Raw genomic sequence first — 22,307 nt, forward strand, 5'->3', positions numbered from 1 at the left:
AGTTCCAGAGAATTGCAAGGAGAGACAAGAAGGCCTTCTTAAATGAACAATGCAAAGAAATTGAGGAAAACAATAGAATGGGAAAGACTAGAGATCTTTTAAAGAAAATCGGAGATCTCAAGGGAACGTTTTGTGCAAAGACGGGCATGATAAAGGACAAAGAAGGCAGGGACCTAACCAGAAGCAGATGAGATTAAGAAGAGGTGGAAAGAATACACAGAATAACAAGCTAGGCTTCAGCAGCATGTGAACGTAGAACTACCGGAAGTACAAGCTGGGTTTCAAAGAGGCAGAGGAACTAGAGATCAACTTGCCAACATTCGCTAGATCATGGAAAAAGCAAGAGAATTCCAGAAAAACATCTATTTCTGCTTCATTGACTATGCTAAAGCCTTTAATAGTGTGGATCACAACAAACTGTGGCAAATTCTTAAAGAGATGGGAATACCAGGCCACCTTACCTGTCTCCTGAGAAACCTGTACGAGGGTCAAGAAGCAACAGTAAGAAGCAGACATGGAACAACCGATTGGTTCAAAATTGGGAAATGAGTATGACAAGGCTGCATATTGTCACCCTGCTTATTTAACTTATATGCAGAGTACTACATCATGAGAAACGCCGGGTTGGATGAATCACAGGTCGGAATTAAGATTGCTGGGAGAATTATCAACAACCTCAGATACGCAGATGATACCACCCTAATGGCGGAAAGCAAAGAGGATCTAAAGAGCCTCTTACTTGAGGGTGAAAGAGGAGAGTGCTTTTTTGCCAAAAGCTGGTTTGAAACTCAACATTAAAAAAATGAAGATCATGGCACCTGGCCCCATCACTTCCTGGCATATAGAAGGGGAAGAAATGGAAGCAGTGACAGATTTTACTTCCTTGGGCTCCAAGATCACCGCAGATGGTGACTGTAGCCATGAAATTAAAAGATGCTTGCTCCTTGGGAGGAAAGCTATGGCAAACCTAGAAAGCATAGTAAGAAGCAGAGACATCACCTTGCCGACAAAGGTCCGTCTAATCAAAGCTATGCTTTTTCCAGTAGTAATGTATGGCTGTGAGAGCTGGACTATAAGGAAGACTGAGCGCCGAAGAATTGATGGCTTCGAACTGTGGTTCTAGAGAAGACTCTTACGAGTCCCCTGGACTGCAAGGAGGTCCAGTCAGTCCATCCTAAAGGAAATCAACCCTGACTGCTAATCGGAAGGACAGATACTGAAGCTGAAGCTCAAATATTTTGGCCACCTAATGCAAAGAGAAATTCCCTGGAAAAGGCCCTGATGCTGGGATATAGGGATGTACGAAAGTCTCTTACCTGAACCCGAAGCTTGATTCGCGGTGGGGGGGAGGCGCTCCATCCCTCCCCCCGAAATTCTGGCCAGAGGGGAGGCGCCCCATCCCTCCCCCCAAAAATTCTGGCTGGGGGGGAGGTGCCCCATCCCTCCCCCCCGAAATTCTGGCCGGCGGGGAGGCACCCCGTCCCTCCCGCCGCGAATCCTGTCCTGCCAGGACACAAATGGCGGCGGCCATAGCCGCCGCCTTTTGTGTCCCTGCAGTCAGCTGTGATGGGCTACATAAATGTTTATGTAGCCTATCACGGCTGAGTGAGAAAAAAAACCGCGCGTACGCAAATGGCAGCACCCATGGGCGCCGCCATTTGCATTCCTTATTTTGGCACGTGTAGTCTACGTAAACATTTACGTAGACTACGGCGAAAATAAGGGCAATGCTATTTGCTTTACGTAGACTACACGTGCCAAAATAAGGAACACAAATGGCGGCGCCCATGGGCGCTGCCATTTGCGTACGCACAGTGTTGTTGTTTTTTTACTCAGCTGTGATAGGCTACGTAAACATTTATGTAGTCTATCACAGTGTTTTTTAAAATTCTAGCCGTGATAGGCTACGTAAATCTTTACGTAGCCTATCACATTTTTTTTTTTTTTACCTTGGAAATGGTGGCGGTGGCAGCCGGTCAGACGACCGGCTGCCTCCGCTGCACCGCCGCCGAACCGCCACCGGAGCCGCTGCCACCAGGGACATTCGGACAAGGTAAGTCCCGTCCCGGGGGGGTGGGGGGGCAGACCGTTTCTCCACCAATTTCGGGGGGCTGAATGCGCTGGCATTCGGCCTCCCCGAGATTCGTGGAGAAATTCTCTGACATCCCTAGCCTGGGACAGACTGAAGACAAAAGGAGAAGGGGACGGCAGAGGATGAGATGGCTAGATAGCATCACCGATGCAATGAATATGAACTTGAGCATGCTCCGGGAGAGAGCAGAGGACAGGAAGGCCTGGCGTACTATGTTCCATGGGGTCACGAAGAGTTGGACATGACTTAACAACTGAACAACAACAGCAACAAAGAAAGAAAGAAAAAGGATGTTGTTTGCAATATGTAGGAAAAACTACAGTGGACCTAAGAACAAGACTGCATAACCACAAATCTGTGATTCTCACCCAAAAACTAGAGCAGCCCGTTGCAAGACATTTCAACTCACCTTCATATAGACTCTCGGATTTACAAATGCTTCCAATTGAATAAAGAAAGGACACTGACATGGTTGACAGAAAGAAAAACTGCATCTACAGACTCAGAACTCTTAGTCCATATTACCTTAATCTGGAGGACAATTCATAAGCTTTATACCACCCATACCTCTGGGGTTTTTTCCCTTGGGAATTTTCAGCTCCCAGCATTCCAAACTTCCACTCTTGGTATCCATTTAACTTCACAGCTACTGATGAGGGCAGAAAACTGAAACGTTCAGCTCTAAATATATATTTAAATTACTCTGTTGCTAGTCTCTCTATCTTTCTCACACACACACACACACACACCCCATACAGACGTATGCATACACATGTACATGTGGGGATAACATTTCCCATAAATTGGCCTTCTCCCTTAATTTTGTTAAAAATATATTTTTGTATCTTGCTGGTACTAGTGCAGATTTAAAAGATAATTTTTAAAAATTAGGGGGAGCCTTCATTTATAACATCAGTTTTTATCCAGGTATGCACATTGTAAATAGATTATAACACTTTTGTTTTGTACACCCAGTCAGAACTCCACATAAAAGGGAAAAAAGGAGAAATTCTCTTGTGCTAAACCAATATTTTCTTCATGGTGTAATCAAATTTGCCAAGAATTCATACTCCTGAACTATTAAAAATCAGCCCTGATCTTTTCACATTATTGCTTCCTCTAACAAAATCAAGGTGGTCTTTAGAAGTTTGCAGTCTGAGACTATGTAATTGAAAACCATGCCCTGATATTGGAAAGGTTAATTAATGCAGCTTAGATGTGAATGAACCAAGGAATAAGAGGCAGACTGAAATGACTGTCAGGTTGAAATATGAGCAGTAATTTTCCCTTGCACTAATAAGATAGCAACCTTTGACAAGGGGCTTTTGGCTTCCATATGGCATTCAAGGGAGCTAGAAGAAAAAAGAGAAAGAAATGCTGGACGTGACATAAGTGTTATTTTCAAGCCAGGTCCACAATTGAGAATATGGTATTATCTTTCATCAGCAATAGCATTAACCTTGAATTCCAGACAAATGTGCAACTTTATTGACTATGTATCTTCTGTTGTGGTTGCCTTTTGCAAGCAGCTGGATTTATTAAAGAAATACAATAACCCAGCCACAAAATGAAACAGGACTGTTGCCTCTGAAAATAGAATTCCCTTTTATTCCTTTTCTTAATAACATGGAGCTTCTAAGTCAATGTAATTTAATAAAATGATCTTTCTCTCTCCACCCTTTTTCTCACATTCTGTTTCTTTCTGAAACTATAAAACCAGGAAATGGTTTTATTACATTGCACAGTATGCTTAATTATGTCTTATGGATCTGCCTCATATTACTAAAGACAATTTACATCTACAGTGAATGACAGTGTAATTTGCTCTGCTGTTTAATTTTACAAAATGCTTCTCGTCATGGTTTTCCAATTACATAATAAAAAGATCAGGGTTGTCATAAGGAAATATTTTAAGTGCTTGTCTGATCTTTGCCTTTTATTGAATGAGGTACAGCGTATACATTGGCATGAACTCATTTAAATCTGGCATAAAATACTGGGAAGTTTCACACCCTGTTTCAAACTGGCAGAAAGATGCTTTCAACATGCTTTCCTCAATAGTCTGAATTCAGGGTAGGTTTTTATATTAAGAGGAACAGAAAATGTTATATATCAACAATAAGGCATAGAATATAGGGACTGATTTTTCCCCTGTTCTCTGTTTAATTAGAGTCATTGCTTCTACCATGGTCATGTGCAAGATTATGCTGAGTCTGCAGTAAGTCTGAGTACCTGTTCTGGACTCAGGTAAGTGGAACAACCAGAAATCATGATGACAGCACAATGTCTGTTATTCAAGGCCCAAGCTATAGTCTGGATCCTTTCTGTCTAGTGTACTGGTCTGGCCTGCTCAACTGTCTGGAGGCTACAATGATGAGATGGCCAGTAGTACCTAGGTTGGTAGCCACTGTTGAAGATAAGAAGGGTCTTCTGTAAAACAGAGACCTATTTGGAACTGGCCTTTTGCTCGGGCTTTTCTATGCCTTGTTTGATCTTGTTCTCATATGTGTGTTCTGATAAGCAGGAGGCTTGTGGAGATCATGTGGCAGGGTGACCACAGGCTTACCTGATAATGTTAAGCTTTTATAGTCCACTCACACCAGGGATCCCTCCTACCACCTGTCTTATCCATCAGCTATGAGTTTGAAAAAGGAAACTCCCCAATCAGATAAAACTTTGTTTCCTTTTACCAAATATTGAGGACAAACAATGTGGGGATTAACAGCTGTGTCAGAAAAAGTAATGTCTGGAGTAATCCCAAGACAGAGAGGCTAGGACCAGAATATTGTCTTAATCTTGTTTAAGTGTTTAATAAAGAAAAATGAAATATTAAGTTTGAATAATGAAAATACACATGGGCTTTCTTGTTTTTTTCTATTATTATTATTATTCCCCCACCCACATTGGAATCAAATATTTCTTTCAGAATGCAATGGTCCATGGACTGTCTATGGTCCTTGTGGTAGACTGAAAATGGAATGGGTTCCTCAAAACTCCTGCCTACTTCCCAGTTCTTCTCACAGATTAGCTGCGCTCCCTGGTAGCTGTGCCTACGTAAACGTTCTGTTCTGGTTAACTGTGAACTCCTTGGCAGAATGTGATTGGCTTACAGGATGTGATGTTTTTAAAGCCAACCTTGTCTGGAGCAAAGGGAAGATCCAACTGCTGAAGGTTGAGGCAGTCGACCTGGTGTTTCTGATACGAACACTCTAATGTCACTGGGGAAATGCAAATATTTACACATTGAAAGTTGTGACAGTTCACATTAATATCTGAGCCATTTGTTAACAAAAGGAAGTATTTTTTCAAGGAACTGAGCCTAATTAAGCAAATTTAGGCAAAAAGCACCAATAGGATGGGGCGTTTTTTGTGTTGTGAACACAATTCAAGACTCTCTTATGTTATATACTAGACAACTGTGGATACTGCAGTTTGTTCACTAAGCTATTTGAGATTATTGTCCTGCAATTTGCTATGAATTGGCATTGGGGATGTTTTTAGAAAAGTGGGATTTGAATTTGGTGTTGATGTTTTTCAGCTGTTTGTGGGTGAATATTTGCAGTATCCTTGTGATATTGTCTGGTGGCATAATAACAAATCAGGACCCAACCCAATATATTCAGCATGTTCTAAAGCAGATAGTATGAGCTGCTCTAGTTTTCCCTGCCGGTGAGCCTCTTGACCTAAAGGAGCAACAATTGGGGCTGTGTACATCGACTTCTCTGTGACCGCAGGCTGCTTTAAATCTCTGCCTTGGCAGCTGAGGCTGGCCTTTAGTTCAACTATGACGGTAGCTTTCAGATAGAGTCATCTGCTGCTTTAGCCCACAAAACGTAATTCACAGCTTGGCAGCAACATCTAGTAATAACCTGTAGTTAGTATCAAAGTATAATCTGAACCTGAACTAGAAACATATAATTAGAAATTCTCCTACTGTAAAATTGGTGTCATGAACCACACAGCCGTTTCCTCGTTAAGATACAAAAGAAGCAGCAGACTGCCTAACACCTTAGAAAGCGTGGGAATTGTAAACAGAACTTTGATCACCTGTATTACGTAACTAATATATTAAAATCCATCCCTATACCGCTGTTTCTGCAAAACAATGTTGTAAGATGTTTCAGTACCACTGTGCCTCTCTCTCTCTCCAGTTCATGTGAAAAGATTTAATGTATGTGGTCCATTTTAAGGGGGGGAAAATACTTTTCAGTAATAAATATAAATACGGAACACAAAGCTTTTACTGGCACAACATTGGGTGGCAGAAGCTTTAAAATGCTGTATTTTTAATGAAAGGGTTAAGATAAGAACATGAGAAGAGCCATGCTGGATCAGACCAAGGGTCCATCTAGTCCAGCATTCTGTTCACACAGTGGCCAACCAGCTGTTGACCAGCAACCCACACGCAGGGCATGAGCGCAACAGCATCCTCCCACCCATGTTCCCCAGCAACTGGTGTACATAGGCTCACTTCCTCTGGTACTAGAGGTAGCACATAGCCATCAAGACTAGTAGCCACTGATAGCTTTAATAGCCTTTTCCTCCAGGAATTTGTACAACCCCTTTTAAAGCCATCCAAATTACTGGCCATCACTACATCCTGTGGCAGCAAATTCCATAGTTTACCTATGTGTTGTGTGAAGAAGTAGCAAAATGCATGGTTTAAAACTGCAAATGGTCTCATCTTCTTTTCCTCTACCTTTTCATTGAACTTAATTTGATTATTACTTTTGTGGGTGTATTGTATTCGTATGGTAAGCCGTCTTGAATATTTTATAGAAAGTGAAGATAGAAATTTTGATCATAAATAATAAAATCTGCTCTTTGCTATCAGCAACATATGGGTCAAAAGATGTCAGCAGCACTGCAGAACTGTGTCAATATTATTACTATACAATTTCCTTTCTTGGGACAATCTCAAAGTTTTAGTTTTATCTTGAATGCATACATTGTTGATGGGCATTTCAGAAGATTCTGGAGATAGCGGTCTTACCCAGGAGTCAACAACATGTGGCCTGTGAGTTTCGTGCAGCCCCCGGCTTTTTTGCAGCCCCCGCTGCCCTCCAAGTCACCGCCACCGAATTTTGGCAGCATGGCAGCAAAAAAGCTACCTTTCCATTTTGAAACACAATGTGCTGAAGCATGTGCCTTGTTTTAATGCAAATGTCCACTCCCCTGGGGCTGCTGGGAGTGCGATTATGCATTAAAATAAGGCACATGCTCCCTGCGCACCTTGCTTTTGAGTGAAAAAGTAGGGTTTCTTGCCGCAGCTGAATTGCCGCAAAACTTCAGCAGCAATTTAGCAGTGGCGATTTCAGTGGGAGGGGAGTTAGAGGAGGGAAATTGGCCCATGGACCCTCTGAAGTTGCCTCCCCTGTCTTACATTAACCTTGCACAATTTAAGATGTGATTTTTGTGGCTCCCTGCAGGAATTCCAAATTCTTGTTATTCCTCACCTTTTTATGCAGGCATCTTCTAGTGGAGTGGGAACTGCTGTAGCACAATTCCTTCTTATACCACTGGGTTAACATGAGGGGCCCTGGGCCACATGGGAGGAGGCTTCACTGTGGTTTCTAATTATGCAAGTGTTGCTTCAGTTTCCAGAAGAGGTAATGCTGGAATGTGTAGGAGCCATCACATCACCACAATAAAAAGAAGTATGTTCTTGGGTTATCTTGCAAGATAATAATTAGCCAAGTTTGGTGAGTTTATCCACTACAAAAATCAGCTGAGAAAAAGCAATGCTCTCTGGCAGTGTCAAACAAAGCAGTAAAATAATGGGTCTCACTTGATGACATACAAGTTCCCCTTGTTTGACAAGAGCTGGACTGGGCTTATACAGGGCTTCCCATTTTCTGAAGAAAGGATCTTCCCTGACTGTTACGGTATCCCTCTTGCCCTTTCTCCCTGATCCTATGTACATATCCTCACCACTGTTTCATTCCTTTGAAACCAACCCTTCCCTTCCATTGTCTGAGACATTGGCAAATAGCCACGGCCATTTTAAACTACAAAATGCCAAATTTTGAACTGGGATTAAATTAAGAAAAGTAAATTTATGCAACTGTTCTGGTTTCAGAATTTGAAGTTTACAATTGCTATCATCATCGTCATCTGTGTGGACCTGGAGACATACACATTTAACACCCCATCAAATCAATGGGAATTAAGAATATAAGACTGAATTCTGGTTTACAGTTTTGGAGTTCTTTTGTATAGCAATTTCTCCTCCATGTTACTATTTAACCCTTTTGAGCATTCTAGCCAAATTACCATTTAAAAAGACATATCTTGAGGCCCTCAGATTGGTATACACACAGAGACACAGGCACGCGCCCGTGCACACGCACACACACGCCTACATATTGGACTAAGTTTGAGAGAGCATGAGGGTGTTCCGACTAACATTTTCTCTGCTGTCTTATTAGAAAAATCCACTGAGTATGACTGTTGCGAAGATCCTCTCTTTGCTCTGCCTTTTTTCTCCCTTTTCCTTTTCATCATCTGTACAGGGGAAAGCTATACAAAGCTTTTGCTGATAGCACAATTACAGTATCTTGACTCCCCAGTGTAGGACATTTAATCGTATTAATATTATCCCTTGCATTGTAAGTCCAGCCTTAGCTTTTGGACAGAGGATACTCAGCCTTAGCAGTCATGCTGGATAAATAGGGCTTGTAATGGGAACGGATTAACCTGCCTAACTAGGTGTCTCTGGACGCAGGTGATATGTGCATTCTGTACTGTGGAACAGACCTGTACCCGGCAGTGGTATTATCACTATCTATTTACTGGGGGAAAAATAGATTCATTTTAACAGGAGAGGCATTTAAAATGAGGACACCACTGTGATGTTACTTTGTAAACAAGGCTTATAGCTGTTGCCATGAATGTTCTATTCTTTGCAGGCTTTAGAAATAACACACAAAGGATATGAAGCAAACATGTGGCAAAGAGCTCAGAAAGACTGACATTAAGGGTGATCAGGATCTCACCTGGGATTTACATCAGTGGAATAATATTAATATTAACAATGATGTAGTATTATGTACTGAAGCATGTTCTTCACAGGATGAATACAATAACAGCATGATTGACGCTTGCCTTCCAGAGCAGAGTGAGACCTTCCCCCAAGAAAACAACTCCTGCCATTAGGTCCTTATTATCAAGGGCCAGTTGATAATTAACGTAGCATGAGCTGAGAATCAGGATGTCCCCAGTTCTATCCTTACCATGACTGGAAAGTCATTGGGTAGTGGTGTTATGCAAGCCAACCACTATCTCTCAGGTCCAGATCCCATCTGCAATATGTAGATAATAATATTGGCCTACCTTACACAATTGTTTAAGGATGGAGATAATCTCAGTGAAGTGAGGGCTCTACAATAAAGTACTTGGAATCTCTCACTCAGTAACTTTAATCCTGGGATGCGAATACTGCGACTGGACATCCCTTTCTTTCCAGCTCTCATACCAGTTGAATGAGAAAAGGAAGCTGGAATTATTGTGAAGGGTTTCCCCCACCCATTCAGCAGATAGGAGAGCAGGTGGTCCCACCCTGTGTTCCTCAAACTGGGTGGATGGACCTTCAGCTTCTCTCATCATTGGATATAACAATTTGATTAGCCTCTTGCCTTTTGAGTCAGTAGAAGAGCTAACTCTTTCCTGACTGTTCAGTCACCTATGAGTAGAAAAGACCTTCAAAGCATCCAAGTTCTCTTTTTTTATGCTGAACCAGCAGATATTTTTATGATCTCATAGCTCTGTATGGGAAGATGGAACTACTTTATAGCACTCATGAACTGAAGGTTGTGACCTTTGTTGACACCATGGAAGTTAAATGGACACTACAATACTATACATGTCTACTCAGAAGTAAGCCCCATTGAATTCAATGTGATTTACTCAAAGGGAAGTGTGTACAGAATTACAGCTTTAACTTTCCATTTCTTTCTAATTCCTTGCTGCTGTGAAAGGGTGAAGTGTGAGTATAGGGAAACTTATATTTGGGGGGACAACATAGCCTTGCAGTACACAAAACAATCTTTAGAAAAGTCTGTAGTCTTGACACTTGGAGTTTATAGTATATGAGGCAGCTTTTTAAACCTTCTCTCTCCTAATGAAGCATACATAAAAATAACCCTGAAGCCTACAGTTGGAAACAATTATGAACCTTTTCTAACCTTAAATAAATAAAACTAAACCATGATATATTTATCTTTTCAACCAAGACAAAATTAAGACAAAATCTCTAAATTTTGCATTTTGTTTAGAGACTATAAATGCTGTGAACATGTCTAGGGGGGGAAATCCCATGTCAAGAACAAAACCTGGAAAACCGGCTTTCCTGTTGTCTTTAGTAGACTCCAGAGACAATAATTAATTATCCCCAGGAAGAATGCCACAATTATTTAATTAAGCTTTCCAATAAACTTTGCATTTTTGCAAGCAAAGAAAATGTGGAGTCTGAAAGACTGTTCACACAGATCATAGAAACATAAGAAGCTGCCTTCTACTGAGCCAGGCCAGGGGTCCATCTAGCCCAGTATTGTCTATAGTGACTGGCAGCGGCTTTCCAGGTTTTCAGGCAGGATTCTTTCCAAGTTCTACCTGGACAAGCTGGGGATTGAACCTGGGACCTATGTTTGCCAACAAACCCATGTTGTCTGTGCAAACACACTTAAGACCATACAAGTATAAGAAGGAGCTCTGCTGGTCCACCTAGATCCTATTTGCAATAGTGGCCAGCCAGATGCCTCTGGGAAGCATACAAATCGAGTATTATTGTTTATTCCAGTTGTTGACTTCCTGCAGTGCCATCTGGGCTGCAAGCAGATATATTCAGCATTGGTCTGCAGCACTTTTTGTGAATTAGATAGCTGGGGAAATTGCAGAGAGCTGTTGGTCACTGTTGGTTGTGTCCTTGTAGAACCTGATTAATGTTACAGAGTTTGCAATATCTTGGAATCATTGGATGTGGTTGAAAGTCCTCTGTAAACTGCCCCTCAGTGATCAGCATTCTAAGCTTTATTGTGGAAGAGTTAAAAGACAAACACATCTTATCCTGCGGTTTGGTCCTCCCCTGCAGGAATGCATAGGATCCAGCTTATGGGGCCTAACACTGGTAGGACAAGATGATTGTTGCCCTTGCTCCAGCATCAGGATGCAACCCTACCACCATTGCAGCAGTCATGCTTACTTGGTGTGCCACTCCCCAAATACTCAAAGGAACAAATACTCAAGATTATATATTGATCCTTTGATCAAGACCAACCTTGTTTTATAACCTTTTTTCAGAACAGTGAATGGAATTCTCCACACTTTCCAATGATTTATGAAACCAGTGTTTGTCCTGAAAATATATATTTAATAAGGATGACTCAGAACTGATCCTCTATAAAGGGCTGATTTGAATTACTGCACAAATTATTTTATCCGAAAACTAGGTTTTTGTTTCAGAGTATGGAGTAGGACTGTTCATTATTTCACACCCTCTAATATTTTACCAATGAAAAAGAGGGGTGTGCTTTATAACATTTCTGTTCTCATACCAAGGATTCTCTTGTGAAACCCATCTCTTCTATGATTGCACACTGTTGCTCTGTGCTGCATTAATTTAATCTGCAACAGCCCTATCCTTTATGTATTTAATAGCCAAGAAGGCAATTGTTATTTTGGTTAAAAATACAATAGAAAAATTGTCCTACAATATGTTACCAACAGTTCAAAACATAACTTGACTGTATGATATGGCTGTGCATTGTGTAGCATCCTAGTGCATGAGCATGCATTTACATACACTGTATATATGCAAGAGATAAGAAAGATACACCTATGGGCTTGGAGATTTAATTTCTAGAGACCCTGATGGAGCTGAACCCTGAAGAATGTGATGCTAGCAAGTCACACTACCAACAATTTGTATCCCCCCAAAGGAACAAAATAAGGACAGTGATTAAGCAGGAATGGGTTCCAAAATTAGGAGCTCCCACTAGCAATTAAGGGTAGTTGGAACATATGTTATTTCTTTCCATTCTATTATTTTGTTGCAAATATTTTGAAACAAATGTGTGGTTTCAAAACAAATGTTTAATACAGCCCTATGTAAAGAGCATTGCAGCTTGGTTCGTGTGATAAGTCCAGATCCTTATATGACTGCATAAAGCTTCCATGTTAGCTTGTTTTCTGTTTTTTCTCATGCAGACCTGGCATGTTTTCAAGACCTTGCCCTCCTGGCTTGGCAGGAGCAGAGTCTGAAACACAGGAAGAAGTCAGCTTTGCGTGGAAAAGACACCAGTATTGTCTATTAAGTATCAGTAGCATATAGCTGTTTGGCCACAAGAATTAAAGAAGGTCTTATCCAGCTTGAAGCTATACAGGCAATTTGACTGTAATTACATAAGCTGGAATGCAGCCACTTTATGAAAGCAGTAGGAATTAATACTGCTTATTCTTGAAGATGCTTTCTGCAGTGGATCCAGTTAAGCCTTGTAACACCCCACTGAGAGAGCTAAGTGTCTAGCAGAAGCAGAAGCAGGTGTGGTGTAGAGAGATGATTTACACTACACTACAAACAAAACACTGGAGTACTGAATTCCTAGAAGAAATGCAGATCTCCTGGTATCCAGTTCAGGTACAATAATAACCATATTATAACAGTTACAAGTGGCTGAGGATCAGTTATGTGTAGAGCCAGATACACATTAAGGGTTTTCACACAATCACACAAAGAGAACACCTTCCCTCAGCATTGCAGAATACCAACTGGCTAGGAATGAAGGTTCTTTTCAAGAACTCTCAGTGCTGACCACAATCATATAGCAGTGAGGGGAGAAAGGCCCATTTTGCAAGAAAAGACTCGGCTAGCATCCATTGGGTTAGACCCATTGGGGATCATCCCATTTTGCAACAAAGGATTGAGCTAATGTCCATGTTATTATTTATTTACATTAAAAAAAAAATTCTGCCCTCTCTCACAGAAGCTCAGGGTGGCACACATGCCCTCTTCCCCACATACATACATACTTTTTTTCCTCAGAACAGTCTCATTAGGTAATAACTGGGGCACTGAGTGATCTGAGTGGGGATTTAAACCTGGGTTTCCATGGTCTAAGTCCAGTAGCTACTCGAGGCTCTTGTTCAGGGATATGTGATGGAAAAACATTGACAACACGACAACCCATATTCAAGGTCAGGTATGGGTTGAGTGTGGGTTGTCATTAAACCATGGGTTGTTGTTGAAATGTGGTTTGTTGTGTTGTGTGAACCCAGCCTCATTAGCAAACTATGATTTGTTAACAACTAACAACCCACAGATAACAGCCCAACAACAAACCATGGGTTCTCTTCATGGGTTGTTTGTGGTTAACAAATCATGGTTTGTTAGCATGGCTGGGTTCAGACAATACAACCCATAGTTCAACAACAACCCACAATTCAACAACAACCCACACTTAACCCATACTCAACCCTGAGTTGTCATGTTTTGTGAACCCAGTCATTGTTTGGATCCTCTCTCTCTCTCTCTCTCTCTCTCTCTCTCTCTCTCTCTCTCTGTGTGTGTGTGTCTTCTCACACTTGCTGACATTCATTTGTTAACTTATATGTTGCCTTCCCACAAACATATGCCCCAAATGGCTTATAATATATCAGCTGAACAACAATAAATATAACCATTCAAAACATAATATAAACAATTGCAAATGTCAGTCAGTGTCAATAAGTCAATACATAAACAATATCAATAAATCCCAATGCAACCACATGAAACAATGATATAACTAATCAATAAATCCCAGTTTAAATAAATCCCAGTTTAAATGTACACATATTGTCTGTCGGTTTTCACCAAAGAAGCAATAGCCTTCAATCACTTGCCTCTGAAGAGATATTATGCTCTCTTAAATGACCAATTCCCTCCCTGTACACAGGATGGCAGATTGCAACATTAGTGCCCAAAATAATCTATTGTAACTTCTCATTTGTAATATCTATTTTAGAACAGGAAGCACAGCTTTTGAATTAGAAGTGCTCACAGCAATATTGGCCAGAGAGAACTGAATGGTGTTTCCCCCTTCCTCAATCTCTCCCCTTGAGTTCGTTACCCAATGGGCAAAAGTATCATGGGGATGTCAACACAAAGTCCCTAGAGCTCTAGAGATATATCAGGCCTTCTCAGATTCCCCTGCGTTTTGGTGGCAAATGGGTGAGTGATCTTATTCCACTGTGAGGGCAATCCACATTCATGCCCTGAATCTAAAGTGTGCTCGCCCCTGCAATAGGTTTGGGGCTGAAGGGGAGGCCTGAACTCACGGAGGATGGCTTTTGCTGAGCTTCTTGCTTCTCTTCCATCACCTGTACTTGTAGCCCTGTCTGCTCTCTGGTGCTGAGATTTCTGCTAGTTTTTGATATTGTTTCACTGTGATTTTATTAATGCATTTTTCTTTTACTTGTACCTTTGAAGGATTTTTATCCTTAAACACATTATTATTATTATTATCATCATCATCAATACAAAGCTGCCTAAAATGGGTTTTGCCGCTGATACAGTAGGCGTTGCTTGAACCTTTAGCTGGTCACATAGTGGAGCAATTACACAACCATATTGCCATGTGCTGAATTCTGCACAGATTCCCTCTCTATATTCTCAAAACAGAAAACACCACTTTGGTCTTGTGAATTGGTTCTAATTTAAGTTGCTCTAGTAAATTGGGCCTAATTGTCATGTGTACGTACATCTCTGTGTGTGGATGGATAGATAGATAGATAGATAGATAGATAGGATTATTTATTCAGTAATAATACTCTTAGGAATGATGAATTAAACATTAAGGAATCTAAACCTAATATTATTTCCATTTGTTGATTTATTTTAGGTGTCGTCTCAAGCTAGAATATTGCAAATGCTTGAGAAATGATAAGGCATGTCAAATATAGTTTGACACTGGACCGCAAGGTTTAAATATAGAAAAATAATATCGTCAGTGTCAGGAACTGTATGCTGACGATAGGAACTTACAACCATACAGAATTTACAGCTTATGCCCCATCAGGCTTTGATCTAAACATACACTACTCTTTCATATTAATTAAAACTCTGTCACAAAGCATAAAATATATCTCAACACCATAATTTGTATCTTTTATACCAAAGGGGACTTATTCTATTTGAAGATCAAGCCTATATTTTGGAGCCACTGGAAGGTGCTACAAATGAACATATAATCTACGAAGCAAAGAATCTCAAACTAGCTCCAGGTTCTTGTGGTCATCATCTCAACATCTCAGGTGTCGCACTGGAGAATACCGCACAGCCAATTCTGATGTTTACCAACAGGGTAAGTGGAAAGTGTAGTTTTCTCCTTCATGTTTTCAAAGAATCAGTTTAGACAAATCTGACATTAAGTCTCTAAAACTGAGGTGAAATCTGATCAAAGAAAATTTCAGTAATATACATGATAAAAATAAAAGGAGAAGACTGGGAAACGTAGGCTACTTTTTACATTACACTATTGTTGTAAACCTGTTTCATATCCACAGGGTTATTATCCTATGTCTCTATCATTTTGTGAACTTTCTTTGTCAGCTGTTCCAGGCCAATTTGTTCCCAATTCATTAGAACGTCTGAGAAATATTTTTTTTGTCAGGCAAGGGTTTTGACATAAAATTATATGGCTAAATGCTGTATGAAAAGGGAACGTCATCGCTATTGTATTCCTTTTTTCCTCATTTGCTGAACTCTTTCTGATAGTGGGCTGACAAAGAAACACATGCTGGTGATATGATACCTTTGCCTGTTGAAAATGTAGTAACAAACTCCACATTTAGGAAACAAAACATCCAGTAGTTCTTCCAAGGAGTGAAGAATATTATCATTTAAGTAATTCTGCAATTGGAATATTATGTAGCAATATAGATGGTCCAGTAAGTTCTACTAGGAAAGTATCATATGTAGACAGATCAGGTTCACAACATTGGTAGTTCACTTGTAATTAGTTTTATGTAAAGAGGAAATACACTTGAATCAGAATGAGAGTTGCAAATAATAAAATGGAAAAGAGTTTGGGCAGATGGAACAACTACCACCACAGATTTATATATGCATTGAGTTAGCATTCAAGAATGGGTTGTATTAGACATCAGGGGTAGCAGAAATCTGTCCATAGTAGTTATTGCATGAGAAAGATTAAAGAGTATAAGGCACATTGGCTATGTAGCCCACTTATCATTTTTATTAAGTTCAGAATTAGATAAACCAGCCTAATCAGCATCAAGGGATGTTATTTATGTGTTGGAGCAAATGTGTTTTGCATTGGATTAGCATTAAAAAGTGCATTTCCAAATACTGAATATCCTTACTACATACTTTGAAAATCTAGTCTGCCATTTTATATGCTAAGCCTATATCAGTAGATGTTTGAGCTGTCCCTGTTCATTGAAACTACATGAGTATATCAACCAAGAAAATGTATTCACAGTTTATCTGATAAAAGGAACTCTTATGAACTCTTAAAAAGATTTCTAGAAGGTGGCATCTATTTCTCATCTAATTGAGAAGTGTTTTTTTTTTTCCTGAGTTATTCAAATTTCAAAATTGCAGTGGTGGGGAACTTCCAACCCATGTACTGGATATGGCCTGCCAGGCCTCCCCATGCAATCTGCCACTGCCCAAGGCATGACCTGTCCCTCTCCCTGAAGCCCCATGCATCAGCAAAGAGTGAGAGGAGATGGATTCCAGATCCATTGGGAGCCACTGCCTCAAAGCAGTGCCTGAAGCACCTTGAAGGAGCAGTTCCTGAAGGCTCCTTTCCTTTTCGTTCTCAATCCTCACCAACTGAGAAAGATGAGGGAAGCCTGCTCCCTTGGGAGCACTGCCTCAAGGCACCTGGAGAACATTGAAGCAGTGGTTCCTGAAGGTTCCTTTCCTTTTCGTTGCTGTAGCAGCAGCAGCAGCAGCAAAGAAGGAGCTGCTCTGGCAGTTACTCTCTGTGCACTGAGAAAGGGACTCAGTAGTTCCTTTCACTTCAGGTTAGCCAATGACCTGGTTCACACAACATGACAAGCCAGAGTACGGCTTGAGTATGGGTTGAGGGTGGGTTGTTGTTGAACCGTGGGTTGCTGAAGTGTGGGTTGTGTTGTGTGAATCCAGCCATGCTAAGAACCCATGCTTTGTTAACCATGAACAACCACAAAGAGAACCATGGTTTGTTGTTGGGTTGTGAATTGTTGATTGCTCATGGCTAACAAACTGTTATTTGTTAGCACAGCTGGGTTCACACAGCACAACAACCCATAGTTCAACAACAACCCACACTCAACCCATACTCAACCTGTACTCTGGCTTATCATGTTGTATGAACCCAGCCAGTGTCTTGCACTGGTTCTGTCCATCTGTTTTGACACGAAGTTCAGTAAAAAAAATACTCTTGAACAGACAGCTAAATAATGTGAAAAAAGAACTTAACAATGTTGGGTTTTTTTTTTCTTTGCATTCACATAATTTGTAAATATGTTATGTTGCTTAATTATTTCATTTTTAAAGAAATTACAGTCTTGGATGAATGAGGAAGTTGATTGTGCCATGATAGAGATTAGCCATGCTATGCAAGCAGAGAGAAGTGATAATTAGGTGTATTTCAGAAACAAATAGTCTATCTAGGAAACACACCCTCCAGGCAAGTCGTGGAACAGATTAATAATGTTAATCAGGCACCATAAGTTCATGAGCTAAAGTCATAATAGTCAGTTCTATATCTCCTAGAGTTCATTCCATATGCTTTTATTTCAAGGTGGTTTACACCCTTTGGAGCACAAAATGCCTCCCGTCTTTGTTGGACTATTATGAATAATGAATTCTGAGTATCTATTAACATTTCAAAGCAGTGGACCTATGGGCCAAGCAGGGATGTTTACTACCTATTACAACTGCACTTTCAGCCAGTTTTCACACAAAGCAGAACAAACTATTCAGAGCATTCAGAATCCTTCTCAAAAACATGTAGTTATTGCTAACAACTCCCAACTGTGTTTGGTCCCTCTTGGGTATCCCAACTTCTCTTCTAAAGACTCCAGTAGTACAGAACACAAACATAGTAGTTCAGCGTGGATACCCACAGAGAGTCCAAATCTACAAACCCAGAAATGCAAATAAAGATGCATGTTTGCTAGGAGAGCAGAATCACATTTGCATGTAAAATAAAAGAACATTGTTTATAATCTGGCTTTCACATGTAAAATAAAATGTCATTCAAAATTTGACTGAAAAACCAGGCTTTATTTGTACTTGAGAGGCAAAAGGGCAAGCCATAATTTAGTTTACCTAGTTACTAAAGTTTTTTGTTCGAGCCAGTTTTGAAACAGCAGCAGATACCTGCCTCTCTGCTTGAAAGCCACCATTCCATGTATGTCAAGTATAAAAGTGTGTATAAAAATATGATGAGCCCAGGACATGGCCTAAGGACATATGACATAGCAACCTTGCTAAAGCTAAGCAGGTTTGGGTCTGGTAAGTGCCTGGATGGGAGTCTACCTTGAAATCCCACGAGCTCCCTGGAAAGATGGGTGCAAAGATAGATGATAGATAGATAGATAGATAGATAGATAGATAGATAGATAGGGTAGATTACTGTTAATGATATTTAAACGGTTTTTTGATATAGTAGTGTTGCAGGAGACAGATATCTAGAAACCTTAATTCCCTGAAATGCTAACAGCGTTCTTCTGATCATTGTTTTGGTAGCACAAGAGGGAAGCCCTGAAATCCACCAAATATGTGGAGCTTATTATTGTGGCTGATAACCGAGAGGTAAGCAAAATCTAATGTTAAAAGTGTAGCTTTGGTAAAGAATTATATTGACAAGATAGTTATATAGCACCACATACTTCTAAGTGATAAGCCTTGAAATAGATTTCCACTGATGACAAGAAACATGAATGGTAAATGCCATGTTCCACTCTCTGCCTCCCTGTGTTACAATTAAAAGCAAGTGGGGTGTGGCGGGTGGGGGGGTATTGCTACTTGCATGATGGATTGTAGTAGAGTTATCTCAGTCACAGAATGCATGCCTTGCATGCAGAAGGTCCCTGGAATGTCCATCTAAAAGGATCTTGGGTGGCAAATTCGAGAAATACCTTTGCCTGAGAATTTGGAGACCTAGCGACAATTACATTAGATAGTACTAGGCTAGGTGGACTAATGGTCCAATTTAACATAAGACAGCTTCATATGTTCATCTCTGCTGGTTACCAGAATTAAACTTCTGGTCACTGCTGGTTGCCTAGAGCAGGGCTGGGCAGAAAGTAGATCTCCAGACGTTTTGGACTTCAACCCCCAGCATTCCTGACTATTTACCATGCTGGCAGGAGCTTCTGGGAGCTGAAGACCATAATTATGGACTCCTGAATATATATCACATTAGGTAGTACACAAATGAGCTACGCAGAAAAATCAAGCTGCAACCCAATCCAATGTTTGTGAGGTAGAAATTCTTCTGATTTGGGGGTATTTGTTTTTGGGTGTGTGGGGGAGAAATATGGTTTAAAGATCTACAGTCAGAATTGGGGGAGAAAGCATGGTGATATCAAGATTGTCATACACGACTCATTTCTCACAAGAGTGCTGCTGTAGCTTCTATCCTGTAAGTCCTGTTCTGGAAGTGCAATGTTTGAGGTTACTCAGAGACTACAGAAATACATTCTGCATATGCTTAGAAACCCTCATAGTTTATTATTATCTATTTCACATGTCCCAAACCTGCAAACTAGTACTGAAAATGGGTCCCAGGGGTGCATTCAAATTCTCTGAGGCTTAGTTCTGGTGAGCCATTCCTCAGATTTATCCACACATATTCACTTATTTTGGAAGGGACATTCAATATGTTTAGTGCCATCTCCTCCACTGAGGAATCCTCCAAGAATTCCCCTTTCTACAGACTCCTTACAATACAGTACAGCATATATCCCTTGTTTTTGCAGGAATTCTGCAATCGCATAGTTCCATAAATTGCAAGACGTGCAAAAGGGTAACAACATGCCTGCAGATGTTTGGTTTTCAGATCCCTCAAACCAAAGGAAGAGAAAAGGGGGAAGGAGAAAGCAAAGTCCCTAACGCAAAACCTGCTAATTCAAATTAGTGACCTATCTACTCACTAAGTCATAGTCAATTTATTTGTATACAACATTTGCCACAATATATTGTGCTTAAAGCGGTTCACAAAACAAATACAGTCGCCATAATTATAGTACAACATCAACACAATTACATTTCATTTAAAACATATCAAAAACTTAAATGAGCACAAGATATGCCAGGAGGTTAGTTAACAATATCCAATACCAATAATAGTATACAGTCAGGGCCAGAAATATTGGAACAAGGATAACTGGCATTTGGCCTCTGTACACCACCACATTGAAGTTGAAAGGAAACACACCCAGATGGGAGCGAAGTCAGGACTTCCAGCTGTAATTCAAGGGGTTTGACAAAAGTGGAGCACTAACCATTCAGGAAGTGCAGCCAGTGGCATACACACACACCCCCCATCGTTGGTGGCTCATAAGTAATGGAATGAATGGCTGACAAGCAGCTGCATAGCCAGGTGTGGCCCGTTTCCTGGGTACCCCATGACCAATCCAGCAGATGAAAGGCCTGGAGGTGATTCTGAGTGTTACATTTGCATTTGGTAGCTGTTCACTGGAACTCCCAACATGAGGTCCAAAGACCTGTCCATGCGAGTGAAGGAGGCCATCATTAGGCTGAGGAAACAACATAAACCCATCAGAGAGATAGCAAAAACAGTGGGAGTGGCCAACGCAACAGTTTGGAACATCCTGAAAAAGAAGGAATTAACTGGCAAGCTCAGCAACAGCAAAAGGCCTGGAAGGCCACGGAAGACAACTAAAGTGGATGACTGCAGAGTTCTGCTCATGGTGAAGAGGAACCCTTTCACAACATCTAGCTAGGTCAAGAACACCCTTGCAGAGGTAGGCATGTCATTGTCAACATCTACAGTCAAGAGACAGCTTTATGAATGTAAATACAGAGGCTTCATAACAAGGTGCAAACCACTGGTAACGCTCAAGAACCAAAAGGCCAGATTAGCCTTTGCCAGCAAACACCTAAAAAAGCCTGCCCAGTTCTGGAATAAGATTCTTTGGACTGATGAAACCAAGATTAACTTGTACCAGAAGGATGGGAAGAGAAAAGTATGGAGAAGGAAAGGAACAGCTCATGATCCAAAGCATACCACATCATCTGTCAAACATGGTGGAGGCAGTGTTATGGCATGGGCATGTATGGCTGCCAATGGAGCCAGGTCACTGGTGTTTATTGATGACCTGACTGCTGATAAAAGCAGCAGGATGAATTCTGAAGTGTGTAGGGCTATAATTTCTGCTCAGATTCAGCCGAATGCTGCCAAACTGATAGGACGCCACTTCATATTGCAGATGGATAATGACCCAAAACATACAGCAAAAGCTACCCAAGAGTTTCTGAAGGCAAAGAAGTGGGATGTTCTTCAATGGCCAAGTCAGTCACCTGATCTCAACCCAATAGAGCATGCTTTTCACTTACTGAAGACCAGACTGAAGGCAGAAAGACCCACAAACAAGCAGCAGCTGAAGGCAGCTGCAGTAAAGGCCTGGCAAAGCATCTCGAGGGAGGAAACTCAGTATTGGGTCATGTCTATGTGTTCCAGACTTCAGGCAGTCATTGACTGCAAAGGATTTTCATCCAGGTATTAAAGGCGATCCTTAAGTATGAAATGATGTTGGTTTGTTCCATTACTTATGAGCCACCAATTATAGGGGTGTGTGTATGCCACTGGCTGTACTTCCCGAATGGTTAGTGCCCCACTTTTGTCAAGCCCCTTGAATTACAGCTGAAAGTCCTGACTTCGCTCCCATCTGGGTGTGTTTCCTTTCAACTTCAATGTGGTGGTGTACAGAGGCCAGCTGCCAAAACAGTTATCCTTGTTCCAATATTTCTGGCCCTGACTGCATATGTGCATTAAACAGTTCACTAAACAGTTCATGTTAAGAGACCTAACAATAAGATGCCTCTTTCACATCAAACACCCTGGAAAATATGGAAATGGAAAAACCAGAAGGCACTTCAACCAGCCCACCCTCAAGCATTAGAGAGACCCTCCTCACACCAGGGTCCCATGCCCTGAGCCAAGAAGGGGCACCTTCATCCCCATGGCATTTCACCTCC

The 22,307-nt window shown here is 40.9% G+C and overlaps 1 protein-coding gene across 1 annotated transcript in view; it reads left to right on the forward strand.

Moving 5' to 3' along the window:
* Window positions 1-22,307, forward strand: part of ADAM12 (ADAM metallopeptidase domain 12) — a 359,777-nt gene that overhangs the window by 216,942 nt on the left and 120,528 nt on the right. The window contains exons 5-7 of the mRNA XM_084841456.1: window positions 4,263-4,339; window positions 15,246-15,429; window positions 18,831-18,896. Of these exons, the coding sequence (XP_084697582.1) occupies window positions 4,263-4,339; window positions 15,246-15,429; window positions 18,831-18,896 (327 nt within the window). The remainder of the gene's footprint in view (window positions 1-4,262; window positions 4,340-15,245; window positions 15,430-18,830; window positions 18,897-22,307) is intronic.

This window comes from Heloderma suspectum, chromosome 3 (assembly GCF_057233095.1).
Source record: "Heloderma suspectum isolate Gila_16-S chromosome 3, 16-S_ref, whole genome shotgun sequence".
Taxonomy (NCBI): Eukaryota; Metazoa; Chordata; class Lepidosauria; order Squamata; family Helodermatidae; genus Heloderma; species Heloderma suspectum.